Source organism: Macrosteles quadrilineatus, unplaced genomic scaffold, assembly GCF_028750875.1.
Source record: "Macrosteles quadrilineatus isolate MER2022 unplaced genomic scaffold, UCM_ALF_1.0 Scaffold_24__1_contigs__length_1734639, whole genome shotgun sequence".
Classification (NCBI taxonomy): Eukaryota; Metazoa; Arthropoda; class Insecta; order Hemiptera; family Cicadellidae; genus Macrosteles; species Macrosteles quadrilineatus.
In genome coordinates, this window is record NW_026542617.1 from 376,754 (window position 1) to 391,187 (window position 14,434).

The 14,434-nt window shown below is 38.3% G+C and overlaps 1 protein-coding gene across 3 annotated transcripts in view; it reads right to left on the reverse strand.

Annotated features, from left to right (window-relative positions):
• Positions 1-14,434, reverse strand: part of LOC129005581 (5'-AMP-activated protein kinase catalytic subunit alpha-2) — a 142,576-nt gene that overhangs the window by 29,254 nt on the left and 98,888 nt on the right. For all 3 annotated transcript variants that reach the window (XM_054434506.1, XM_054434504.1, XM_054434505.1), the window contains exon 7: positions 9,867-9,972. In XM_054434506.1, coding sequence (XP_054290481.1) covers positions 9,867-9,972 — 106 coding nt within the window. The remainder of the gene's footprint in view (positions 1-9,866; positions 9,973-14,434) is intronic.

Sequence of the window (14,434 nt, forward strand, 5' to 3'; positions counted from 1 at the left end):
AAAGGTAAGTTTAAGGATGAAAAAAGAACAAGGACAGGTAAAGGTAGGAAAGGAGAAGCAGGGTAAAGGAATGATAGGGTAAATGCTAGATAGTAGAGGAAGGACAGGGTAAAGATTAAGGGTAAAGGATGGAAGGAAACAAGGACAGGTCAAGCTAGAAGAGGAGTTAAGGACGGGTAAATGAAGGGAAGGGTTAAGGATGGTAGGACAACAAGGGTAGGACAAGGAAGGATAGTAGAGAGAGGACAGAGTAAAGATAGGTAAAGTTTAAGGATGGAAAAGAATTAGGAAAGGTTAAGGAAGGACAGGAGAGCTAATACAGGTTAAGAATGGAGATGAGAGGAGATTAAGGACACTATAAGGGATGTGAGAATGACAGGGTTAAGGATGGGGTAGAACTACAAAAGGTCAAAAAAGAATATAAAAGGAAGGAAACGGTTAAGGAAAGGAGGACAATTAGGACAGGATAAAGAAGGAGAGGAGATAAAAGGAAACCCAGTAAAAAAAACAAGTAAAAAAGGAAGATGAATAAAACAGAAAAAAAACAGAAAACAGAACTGAGAGAAAGGAGGGGGAAAGGATGGAAGGAAACAAGGACAGGTCAGGGTGAAGGAGGAGTTAAGGATGGGTAAAGGAATGAAAGGGTAAAGAATAAGAGGACAACAAGAACACAACAAGGTAGGATAGTAGAGGAAGGACAGAGTAAAGAAAGGTAAGTTTAAGGATGGGAGAAGAACAAGGACAGGTAAAAGTAGAATAGGAGAACAAAGACATGAAAAGGAGAAAATGACAAGAAGCAGTTGAGCAAAGCGAGGCCAAGGAAGGTTAAGGATGGAAGGAAACAAGGACAGGTCAAGCTAGAAAAGGAGTTAAGGACGGGTAAATTAAGGGAAGGGTTAAGGATGGTAGGACAACAAGGGTAGGACAAGGAAGGATAGTAGAGGAAGGACAGGGTAAAGAAAGGCGAGTTTAAGGATGAAAAAAGAACAAGGACAGGTAAAGGTAGGAAAGGAGAAGGAGGGTAATGGAATAATAGGTTAAATGCTGGATAGTTGAGGAAGGACAGGGTAAAGATTAAGGGTAAAAGATGGAAGGAAACGAGGAAAGGTCAAGCTAGAAGAAGAGTTAAGAACGGGTAAATGAAGGGAAGGGTTAAAGATGGTATGACAACAAGGATAGGACAAGGAAGGATAGTAGAGGAAGGACAGGGTAAAGAAAGGTGAGTTTAAGGATGAAAAAAGAACAAGGACAGGTAAAGGAAGGAGGGGAGAGCTAATACAGGTAAAGAATGGAGATGAGAGGAGATTAAGGACACTATAAGGGATGTGAGAATGACAGGGTAAAGGATGGGGTAGGATTACAAAAGGTCAAAAAAGAATATAAAAGGAAGGAAACGGTTAAGGAAAGGAGGAAAAATTAAAACAGGATAAAGAAAGAGAGGAGATAAAAGGAAACCCAGTAAAAAAGGCAAGTAAAAAAAAGCAAGATCAATAAAACAAACAAAAAAACAGAAAAAAGAACTGAGAGAAAGGAGGGGGAAAGGATGGAAGGAAACAAGGACAGGTCAGGCTGAAGGAGGAGTTAAGGATGGGTAAAGGAATGAAAGGTTAAAGAATAAGAGGACAACAAGGACATAACAAGGTAGGATAGTAGAGGAAGGACAGAGAAAAGAAAGGTAAGTTTAAGGATGGGCGAAGAACAAGGACAGGAAAAAGTAGAATAGGAGAACAAGGATATGAAAAGGAGAAAATGACAAGAAGCAGTTGAGCAAAGTTAAGAATGGAGATGAGAGGAAATTAAGGACACTAAAAGGGATGTGTGAATGACAGGGTTAAGGATGGGGTAGGACTACGAAAAGTAAAAAAAGAATATAAAAGGAAGGAAACGGTTAAGGAAATGAGGAAAATTAGGACAGGATAAAGAAGGAGAGGAGATAAAAGGAAACCCAGTAAAAAAAGCAAGTAAAAAAAGCAAGATGAATAAAACACAAAAAAAACTGAAAAAAGAACTGAGAGAAAGGAGGGGGAAAGGATGTAAGTTAACAAGGACAGGTCAGGCTAGAGGAGGAGTTAAGGATGGGTAAAGGAATGAAAGGGTAAAGAATGAGAAAACAACAAGGACACAACAAGGCAGGATAGTACAGAAAGGACATAGTAAAGAAAGATAAGTTTAAGGATGGGAGAAGAAAAAAACAAGGATAGGTATAGGTAGAATAGGAGAACAAGGACATGAAAAGGAGAGAATGACAAGAAGCAGTTGAGCAAAGCGAGGCCAAGGAAGGTAAAGGATGGAAGGAAACAAGGACAGGTCAAGCTAGAAGAGGAGTTAAGGACGGGTAAATGAAGGGAAGGGTTAAGGATGGTAGGACAACAAGGATAGGACAAGGAACGATAGTTGAGGAAGGACAGGGTAAAGAAAGGTTAGTTTAAGGATGGGAAAAGAACAAGGACAGGTAAAGGTAGGAAAGGAGAAGCAGGGTAAAGGAATGATAGGGTAAAGGCTGGATAGTAGAGGAAGGACAGGGTAAAGATCAAGGGTAAAGGATGGAAGGAAACAGGGACAGGTCAAGCTAGAAGAGGAGTTAAGAACGGGTAAATGAAGGGAAGGGTTAAGGATGGTATGACAACAAGGGTAGGACAAGGGAGGATATTAGAGAAAGGACAGGGTAAAGATAGGTAATGTTTAAGGATGGAAAAGAACTAGGAACTAGGAGATGAGAGGAGATTAAGGAAACTATAAGGGATGTGAGAATGACAGGTTTAAGGATGGGGTAGGACTACGAAAGGTCAAAAAAGAATATAAAAGGAAGGAAACGGTTAAGAAAAGGAGGAAAATTAAAATAGGATAAAGAAAGAGAGGAGATAAAAGGAATCCCAGTAAAAAAGGCAAGTAAAAAAAGCAAGATAAATAAAACAGAAAAAAAAACAGAAAAAAGAACTGAGAGAAAGGAGGGGGAAAGGATGGAAGGAAACAAGGACAGGTCAGGCTGAAGGAGGAGTTAAGGATGGGTAAAGGAATGAAAGGTTAAAGAATAAGAGGACAACAAGGACATAACAAGGTAGGATAGAAGAGGAAGGACAGAGTAAAGAAAGGTAAGTTTAAGGATGGGAGAAGAACAAGGACAGGTAAAAGTAGAATAGGAGAACAAAGACATGAAAAGGAGAAAATGACAAGAAGCAGTTGAGCAAAGCGAGGCCAAGGAAGGTTAAGGATGGAAGGAAACAAGGACAGGTCAAGCTAGAAAAGGAGTTAAGGACAGTTAAATTAAGGGAAGGGTTAAGGATGGTAGGACAACAAGGATAGGACAAGGAAGGATAGTAGAGGAAGGACAGGGTAAAGAAAGGTGAGTTTAAGGATGAAAAAAGAACAAGGACAGGTAAAGGTAGGAAAGGAGAAGCAGGCTAAAGATTCAGGGTAAAGGATGGAAGGAAACAAGGACAGGTCTAAAGCTAGAAGAGGAGTTAAGGACGGGTAAATGAAGGGAAGGGTTAAGGATATTAGGACAACAAGGGTTGGACAAGGAAGGATAGTAGAGAGAGGACAGGGTAAAGATAGGTAAAGTTCAAGGATGGAAAAGAACTAGGAAAGGTTAAGAAAGGAGAGGAGAGCTAATACAGGTTAAGAATGGAGATGAGAGGAGATTAAGGACACTATAAGGGATGTTTGAATGACAGGGTTAAGGATGGGGTAGGACTACGAAAGGTCAAAAAAGAATATAAAAGGAAGGAAACTGTTAAGGAAAGGAGAAAAATTAGGACAAGATAAATAAGGAGAGGAGATAAAAGGAAACCCAGTAAAAAAAAGCAAGTAAAAAAAGCAAGATGAATAAAAAAAAAAAACTTAAAAAAGAACTGAGAGAAAGGAGGGGAAAAGGATGTAAGTTAACAAGGACAGGTCAGACTAGAGGAGGAGTTAAGGATGGGTAAAGGAATGAAAGGGTAAAGAATGAGAGGACAACAAGGACACAACAAGGAAGGATAGTAGAGAAAGGACAGAGTAAAGAAAGGTAAGTTTAAGGATGGGAGAAGAACAAGGACAGGTATAGGTAGAAGAGGAGAACAAGGACATGAAAAGGAGAAAATGACAAGAAGCAGTTGAGCAAAGCGAGGCCAAGGAAGGTTAAGGATGGAAGGAAACAAGGACAGGTCAAGCTAGAAAAGGAGTTAAGGACGGGTAAATTAAGGGAAGGGTTAAGGATGGTAGGACAACAAGGACAAGGAAGGATAGTAGAGGAAGGACAGGGTAAAGAAAGGCGAGTTTAAGGATGAAAAAAGAACAAGGACAGGTAAAGGTAGGAAAGGAGAAGCAGGGTAATGGAATAATAGGGTAAATGCTGGATAGTTGAGGAAGGACAGGGTAAAGATTAAGGGTAAAAGATGGAAGGAAACGAGGAAAGGTCAAGCTAGAAGAAGAGTTAAGAACGGGTAAATGAAGGGAAGGGTTAAAGATGGTATGACAACAAGGATAGGACAAGGAAGGATAGTAGAAAGCAAGTAAAAAAAGCAAGATGAATGATAGGGTAAATGCTAGATAGTAGAGGAAGGACAGGGTAAAGATTAAGGGGAAAGGATGGAAGGAAACAAGGACAGGTCAAGCTAGAAGAGGAGTTAAGGACGGGTAAATGAAGGGAAGGGTTAAGGATGGTAGGACAACAAGGGTAGGACAAGGAAGGATAGTAGAGAGAGGACAGAGTAAAGATAGGTAAAGTTCAAGGATGGAAAAGAACTAGGAAAGGTTAAGGAAGGAGAGGAGAGCTAATACAAGTTAAGAATGGAGATGAGAGGAGATTAAGGACACTAAAAGGGATGTGTGAATGACAGGGTTAAGGATGGGGTAGGACTACGAAAGGTCAAAAAAGAATATAAAAGGAAGGAAACGGTTAAGGAAAGGAGGAAAATTAGGACAGGATAAAGAAGGAGAGGAGATAAAAGGAAACCCAGTAAAAAAAAGCAAGTAAAAAAAGCAAGATGAATAAAACAAAAAAAAAAACAGAAAAAAGAACTGAGAGAAAGGAGGGGGAAAGGATGTAAGAAAACAAGGACAGGTCAGGCTAGAGGAGGAGTTAAGGATGGGTAAAGGAATGAAAGGGTAAAGAATGAGAGGACAACAAGGACACAACAAGGAAGGATAGTAAAGGAAGGACAGAGTAAAGAAAGGTAAGTTTTAGGATGGGAGAACAAGGACAGGTATAGGTAGAATAGGAGAACAAGGACATGAAATGGAGAAAATGACAAGAAGCAGTTGAGCAAAGCGAGGCCAGGGAAGGTTAAGGATGGAAGGAAACAAGGACAGGTCAATCTAGAAAAGGAGTTAAGGACGGGTGAATGAAGGGAAGGGTTAAGGATGGTAGGACAACAAGGATAGGACAAGGAAGGATAGTAGAGGAAGGACAGGGTAAAGAAAGGTGAGTTTAAGGATGAAAAAAGAACAAGGACAGGTAAAGGTAGGAAAGGAGAAGCAGGGTAAAGGAATGATAGGGTAAATGCTAGATAGTAGAGGAAGGACAGGGTAAAGGTTAAGGGTAAAGGATGGAAGAAAACAAGGACAGGTCAAGCTAGAAGGGGAGTTAAGGACGGGTAAATGAAGGGAAGGGTTAAGGATGGTAGGACAACAAGGGTAGGACAAGGGATGATAGTAGAGAGAGGACAGGGTAAAGATAGGTAAAGTTTAAGGATGGGAAAGAACTAGGAAGGTTAAGGAAGGTGAGGAGAGCTAATACAGGTAAAGAATGGAGATGAGAGGAGATTAAGGACACTATAAGGGATGTGAGAATGACAGGGTAAAGGATGGGGTAGGATTACAAAAGGTCAAAAAAGAATATAAAAGGAAGGAAACGGTTAAGGAAAGGAGGAAAAATTAAAACAGGATAAAGAAGGAGAGGAGATAAAAGGAAACCCAGTAAAAAAGGCAAGTAAAAAAAAGCAAGATCAATAAAACAAAAAAAAACAGAAAAAAGAACTGAGAGAAAGGAGGGGGAAAGGAAACAAGGACAGGTCAAGTTAGAAGAGGAGTTTAGGACGGGTAAATGAAGGGAAGGGTTAAGGATGGTAGGACAACAAGGATAGGACAAGGAATGATAGTTGAGGAAGGACAGGGTAAAGAAAGGTTAGTTTAAGGATGGGAAAAGAACAAGGACAGGTAAAGGTAGGAAAGGAGAAGCAGGGTAAAGGAATGATAGGGTAAAGGCTGGATAGTAGAGGAAGGACAGGGTAAAGATCAAGGGTAAAGGATGGAAGGAAACAGGGACAGGTCAAGCTAGAAGAGGAGTTAAGAACGGGTAAATGAAGGGAAGGGTTAAGGATGGTATGACAACAAGAGTAGGACAAGGGAGGATATTAGAGAAAGGACAGGGTAAAGATAGGTAATGTTTAAGGATGGAAAAGAACTAGGAACTAGGAGATGAGAGGAGATTAAGGAAACTATAAGGGATGTGAGAATGACAGGTTTAAGGATGGGGTAGGACTACGAAAGGTCAAAAAAGAATATAAAAGGAAGGTAACGGTTAAGGAAAGGAGGAAAATTAAAACAGGATGAAGAAAGAGAGGAGATAAAAGGAAACCCAGTAAAAAAAAGCAAGTAAAAAAAGCAAGATGAATAAAACAAACAAAAAACTGAAAAAAGAACTGAGAGAAAGGAGGGGGAAAGGATGTAAGTTAACAAGGACAGGTCAGGCTGAAGGAGGAGTTAAGGATGGGTAAAGGAATGAAAGGGTAAAGAATGAGAGGACAACAAGGACACAACAAGGAAGGATAGTAGAGGAAGGACAGAGGAAAGAAAGGTATGTTTAAGGATGGGAGAAGAACAAGAACAGGTTATGGTAGGATAGAACAAGGACATGAAGAGGAGAAAATAGCAAGAACCAGTTTAGCAAGGCGAGGCCAAGGAAGGCGATCAGAGAAAGAGCAGGTAAAGGAAGAAGAGAATAATTTAAAGGATTTGAGAAAAAGAAGAATAAAATAATGGTAGGAGGGGTCAGAAAGGACTGCTTAAATTGTAGAAGGAGAGCAATTACAAGTGATGGAATTATAGAAGGGGAAAAAACAGGGCAAGGGAAGGAAAGGAAGAAAAGGAAAGGGGTAAGGTTGAAAGAAAAGCTAGGACAGGTGAACAAAAGCCGGGAGAGGAAGGAAAGGTAAAGAAAAGGGAGGGTCAAGAATGGGAGGAGAGCAAGGACATGTCTAGGAATGAGATGAGAAGAAGGATACTATAAAAGATGTGTGAAGGACAGGGTAATGGATCAAAAGGACATGGAATGGTCAAAAGAAACAATAGTAGAGGAAGGACAGGATAATGAAAGGAAAAGGTAAACGATAGGAGGTAAATAAGGACAAGTAATGGAAGGAGAGAAGAGCAAGGACAGGTCTAGGAATGAGTTAAAAAGGACGGGTATAAGTAGGAGTGAAGATGAAAGACAGGATAAAGGATGTAATGAGGACAGGGTAAAAGATAGGAGGACAACAAAAAGAGGTCAAGGAAAAATATAAGGACGGGGTAAAAGAAGGAAAGGGTAAAGAATGAGAGAAAACAAGGACAGGTGAAGGAAGGATAGGAGAAAAAGGGTAAAGGGATGATAATTGAGGAAGGACGGGGTAAAGAAATGAAAGGATAAATAATAGAAGGAGAACAAGGACAGGTCAATATAGAAGAGAATTATGAAGGACGGGTAAAGGAAGGTAAGGCCAAGGAAGGCGATCAGAGATAGAGCAGGTAAAGAAAGGAGAGAATATAATAAATGATTTGAGAAAAAGAAGAATAGAATAATGGTAGGGGTGGACAGAAAGGACTGATTAAATCGTAGAAGGAGAGCAAGGACAAGTGAGGGAATTATAGACGGGGGAAAAAACACGGCAAAGGAAGGAAAGGAAGAGAAGAAAAGGGTTAAGGATGAAAGAAATCAAGGACAGGTGGAGGAAAGCCAGGAGAGGATGGAAGGGTAAAGAAAAGTAAGGGTCAAGAATGGGAGGAGAGCAACGGTAGGTCTAGGAATGAGAAGGATAATATAAAGGATGTGTGAAGGACACGGTAAAGGATGGGGAAGGACAAGAAAGAATAGTAGACGAAGGTCAGGGTAAAGGAAGGAAAGGGAGCCGAAAAGAAAAAGGGGAGGAAGGGGATAGGAGGAGAACTAGGACAAGATAAGGAAGGAGATAAGAGAAAAGACAAGTCTAGGAAGGAGATGAGAAGGGCGGGTAAAGGAAGGAGTGGATGTGAAGGGCAGGATAAAGGATGTAAGGAGGCCAGGGTAATGGATAGGACAACCAGGAGAAGTCAAGGAAGATTATTAAGGGAGGACACTGTAAAGGAAGGAAATGGTAAAGGAAATAAGGACAGGTGAAGGTAGGCCAGGAGAAGGACAGGATACAGGAAGGAAAGAGTTGAGTATGGGAGGACAACAAGGGCAGGTCAAGGAAGGATACTAGAGGAAGGAAAGTGTAATGGATAGGTGAACAAGGACAGGTCAAGAACTGAGATAAGTAGTAGGGCGGGTAAAGGAAAGAAAGGTCAAGGATGGGAGTAAATCAATGACAGGTCAAGGAAGAATAGAAGAGGTCAGGTTAAATAAGTAGATAAGAAGAAGGGCGAGTACAGGAAGGAATGGATAAAGGATGTGATGACAACAAGGACAGGTCAAGAAAGGATAGTAGAGGAAGTTCAGGATAAAGGAAGGAAAGAGGAGAACAAAGACGAGATAAGGAAGGACAGGAGAGAAAGAACAGGTAAAGGAAGGGTAGTAAATGAAGGAAAGGATAATGGAAGGGAAGGGTCAAAGATGGGAGTAAAACAAGGACAGGCCAAGGAAGAATTGTAGAGGAAGTTCAGGGTTAAGGAAGGGATGTGTTAAGGATGAGAAGAAAGCAAGGACATGTCAAGGAAGGACATGGTAAAGGAATGAAAACATATGGAGGACAGGGTAAATAATGGGAGAAGAGCAAGAAAGGTGAAGAGAGGAAAGAAGAGCAAGGATATGTAAAGGCAAAGAAGGAGAGAAAGGACGTGAAGAAGAACATTTTAAGAAAGTAAATCTTAATACTAACCAATTAATTCTTCAAATACATGTTACACTTACAAAACAAACCTTTGTAAAATGCATGATCTTTGGTTAAAACAGTCATTCTCTAGTATTCCTAGTATAGACACACTCAAAAAATGTTAATATTCCTGAATATTTCTTTTTGCTTTTATACCAAGGCATACATTATGCTTGAAAGAACGGATTCACAAACAATTTTCCAGGCAGTTGATACACAACATGTTTATAGCAAATGACACTGACCCTGACTTATTAAACCCACAATGGATGTAATTCCTATTAAATACTATAATAGGAAATTCACTAAAAAGGAATTAGTTATAAATGTCGTCTTCTTAAAAGAAGTAGCCTCTTTGGAGGGGCAAAATTTAAAGTTTACTGTGCTATAAATTTTATGTGGCTATCAACTGGCTAGAACTCTCTTCTAAGGTAAGATGGTTGTTTATCCATCTCCTTGTAGCTTAATGTATCACTAATTAGTAAAAGTTATATTATTCAAGACATTACAACCCCTAATCCCACAGTTAATTGGAATGTAAGGGGAAAATCAAGAAAACTGAAACCAGAATATAGCCTACTTCCAAAAATCAAAACGGAGTAGCATTGTTTGTTTATTGTAAGTAGTTGCAACAACCAAAACCCAAAGCCTGAGACTGACATTGCATTTAAGAAACCAAACACCATACTTGGTTGTTTTTGGACAAGCCCAAAATGCTACAAGATCTCAGAGAACTGGGTGCAGCATGCAGCAGGCTCAAGCAAGTGGGAGTGCAAACAAACTGTTTTAAAGGCCAGAACTCTTAATTAGTATGTGTGGCCACGACAATATACTTACTTCACAAACTTCAAGTACAGCATCTGTATCGATTACTGATGAGTCCTGTTCCACAGGGGATGGAAATAGGTAGGCTGGCAATTCCTTTTGGAACCAATCATGTTTCCTGCAAAGAGGTGAGATTACAATAATTTCACTATGGAATATCTTACTTAACCCTAGAGTGGTGTCTTCGGTCTGTGAGTCCCATGGCATATTATTTTAAAGTTCCTGCTCCCCCCCCCCCTCTAGGGTGCAGGACTTGGGTCTCTTGCTACCTTCCTACCTGGACTCAGTCTACCAAGACGCGTAGGCGTAATTTTGAAGTTAGGGGTTCGTCTGCAATTTTTTACATCGGTCCCCTACACTGAAGTCGCCTGAGGCGTGATTGGTCCGACAGATCGAAGACACCTAAAATTAGTAATAGTACTATATTTAATGTAATACTATGTATAGTAAAACTATAATGTAATAATTTATTATAGAATGTAAAATTATATAGTAGTAATAATTTTACTTAGTTTATATTTTGTATTGCCATAGTAGTATAAATAAAATATTTTTTTAAATACGAAAACGGTCTCACAGACTGAAGACACCAAAGGTGTTTAAGCTCTTTCTAGGCCGCAGGTGTAGATGTCTTCATTACTCTATGGGTAAAAGAGACATTATTTGAAGTTTGAGTCAAACATTAAAAATAGACTGAATTATAATGGTTTCTGTTTTTTTTTTTTTTTTTTTTTTTTTTACATTAAATAGTCCATAATATAGTCTCTCATAATATAGGTTCCTAATAAAGTTTTAGCAAATAAAAAAAGTATTTAATAAAGTTTTTCTTTATCAAATTTTGATGAATGCATTAGTTTTTTTCAAAATAAATTACCAACACTCAGGAGTGTTTTATTTCCCAATTGACACAGTTTTATCTTTTATGGTTATAGCTACCCTATATACAAAAATATCACAAAAAATTTTAAACGGTCTCACAGACCAAGGACACCAACCTGTGGTAAAAATCAAGGGTTACACCACTCTAGGGTTAAATGTGTGTCTTACAAGGTTATATTTAGGGGCTATTTTTTATTGTATGGTATTTGAGCAATCTGTATTGAAATGTTTCACCAAAAATGATGTCACACAAGACCTATTCCTTGAGTTTATTTTAATCTTGAGTGGAAGAATCTATTTATATATTTAATGCACAGTTGTAAGTCTGTTTTCTCAGTCATTACTGGACCGATCTACAAGATTTGTGACTCAAATTAAAGAGGATGATACATAGATTTGCCGGACTTCCTTAGAATTTACGTTTTTTTTTTTAGGGCTACGACCTACAGCCCTTCAAAGGTCGAGTCAATACAATCCTTATTGAAGATAATACACTGTTTATAAATTATTCGTCAGCTGTTTAATGTTTGTCAGACATTTGTTATTATTTTTATAACCTCACTTTCAATATTTAATTATTAATCTAGGAGTTCCTGTTTGAAAAGAAAAACATGATGTTGAGCAAGGAAAAGTGTTTTGTTAACTTTTTATACCACAAGGTATTATTTATACATGTATTTGAACATTATGAACATTATTTGTAGCCTATGTTTTGGTGTAAATTTTGTATTTTCAAATAATGTGTTAGTTTTCATTCGAAGTGATCTGAAGGAAAGTGGTAATTGAGTTTAAGTTTCAGTATGGAATGTGAAATAATACCCATAGTAGAGAACGGAAACTTATTGTTTCGATCAATATAATTTATTCTCTATTGCCACCAGAAGAATCGTGGGGAAAACGTAGGGAAATCTTCCCTACGATTCCCTTCCCTACATGTAGACTTGCAAGTTGTAGCCTACAGAAAATTGCTAATGAGTGGGAAACATACAAACATTTTATTATAGGTGATGAATGTTACTCAAGGTCAGTGTTTGACGTTCAGCAGTACCAAACTTTATTTTCTAGAGATGGCGAATACGCAGGATACGTGGAACTCCAATGTAAATTTTGTATTTTTGAAAAATGTATTGCATTTCCTGCGAAATGATCCAAAGGAAAGTGGTAGGTAATTGAGTTTAAGTTAGAGTATGGAATGTGAATTAATACCCATAGTAGGGGACTGAAACTGTTTGTTCCGATCAATATAATTTATTCTCTACAGCCACCAGATCATGGAGAAATTTGCTTGCAAGTTGTACAGATTTACGAAAAGAAATCAGCTAATGAGTGGGTAACATATAAATATTTAATCGTAGGTGATGAATCTTACTCAAGATTACTGTTTGACGTTCAGCAGTATCAAACTTTACCTTTTCGAGATGGTGAGTACTCTGGATATGTAGAACTACAATTTATCAGTGAACTATACCCCAACTATTTTTTTCGAGTAAAGGGAAGTTGCCTGTGACTTACGATTTAGGTTCATGCGAAGAAGTGTGTGATTTGATGTTTAATTGCAATGTTGACTCGGGTTATTACAGCGTTATAAAACTTTATCATAACTCCAGGGGTGTGAAAAGTACAAAAAGAAAAAGAAAAGGTAAAAAGTCGTTAACTATGTGTAAAGAGACAACCAGAACGAAAACAACACGTGGAGAACCATCGAACTAAAAAGTAAATAGCAGTGATGGTGTTAAATGTGCTCTAGAAGTCCTTAAAAAAACTATCGACTCTTTTGAATTGGGGTCATTAAATGTGATTTTTCACTACCGGTACTGCAAATCTATAATTTAGAGAACAGGGACACAAATATATTTTCCTTTTTTTCACAAGAGGAAGGTAAAATTAGCTCCTTATCAACATTCTGAGTTCATGGAGAATCTTATCAACAGGACTACATCGACTATAAAATAATAAAGTATTAAGTACCAAAAGAAACAAAAAAACTTCCAAAAAACTATTTGAATTATATAAGATCATACAATTCTGCATTTGCAATGGCGAGTATATAAGTCTGGGACTCCTTTTACCATCGGATTGGACCGTTAATACTCTCTAACTTTGAACCAAAGTATGCCCAATTTTATTTATACACCATGAACACAGCTGTTACTCACAGAATGGGCCAAAGATCCATGAAATGCGACCAACTGCTGATGCGTGATTTAAGTGACTATCTTTATTCCACAAAACGAATGTAGGAATACATGAACAAAATATCTCTTTAGTATAAGTAGCTTATTAGGTTATCAGCATTGTGCAGTTCGTATGCTATTTATTTAACAAATGAAACTCGAATTAATATAAAACATTCATTTGGTTAAACTAATATATCGGTTTGATTAACATAAATAGTTTATACAGACCATCTATCAGTTCTATTTCATGTAAAAAAATCAAGCAGCCCCTAAATAAAATACAAAGATAAACATTATTTGTTAATTATTATGTCTTTATTGCTGACAATATTCCCATGGCGGAGCACAGGCGGTTAACTAAGTGAAACTAAATTGAGACCAGAAAGATAATAACATAGCTAGAGGAACCTTTGTGCAAAAGTGAACGAAATATAAAAAATTATAAGGATGTTTCACCGCTGCCCAGTTATGTGTCAAATCTGAATCTCAAAAATATATTTTGAATCACAGATCAACTTCTAGAAAGAGATTTGAGAATTACATTTTAAATTTAGTTACACCTGCTATTTGCCCGCTTCGAGCCCAGAACAAACTCAACAATTTAACTGGAAGGGGGGCAGCTGAAGAACATCAAACTTGAGGATTTTAAAAATGTCAGCTCGGAGCTGATTGAAAAACATTATCGTGATGATAAAAAATACGAAAAACTACTTTGGCAGGGCTTGGAGGAAAATCTATTTTTGAAACCAATACTGGTATCTAAAAAGTTTACTTTAATTGGAAAAAACTCTGTCAGTTTTTTTTTAGCAAATTTCCCATATAGGGAATAAGCTATTACCTATGAGGCATAGCGGCACGCTATATTTTTTATAGTGTGTGCATTTCGCGAAGCCGGGCTGCATGTTCAACTCGTTGCCTGCCGCGATTGCATCAACGTCTCTCCCCACTTCCCCACCGACGTCGACTCCTCTCCTCCTCCTTGCTGAACGAACCTACACACTGAAAACGACCAGAAAAACTCCGACCGTCCCTCTCGTCATAAATGGATAAGTTATTTGTAGTTAGTATGTAGGAATATAAGTTCAAATTATGCTTGGCTAAGTCAGGTAACAAGCGGGGAGCCCTTCTGGCTCGCCCGACCATAGAGATGTAGGAATTTACAACTTAGCCGGTTGGTTGCCCTCTGCAACCAACCATTCCAAACCTGAAAACTAAACCTCATGTTCCCAGAATGTAACTTAATGGTTATCAATCAATTCATACATATTTCACATTCAGTATTCAATTTATATATCATTCATTCACTCATCAATATTAGTAAGAAATTATCCATGTTCAGTTCATAGTTGGAAGGATAGGTTCACAGTTAAATAGTTAGTTCAATTAGAGTAAATCAAAGCTGGCTAGGCAAGTGTTCTGATCTGGGTAAAAGGTCTCCGTCCCTCTGGTCCCCAGCAATCTTCCTAATTTTATTGGTAGCTGATTCAGCACGCTTAAATTAAGTTTGGTCCAGACACACCTATT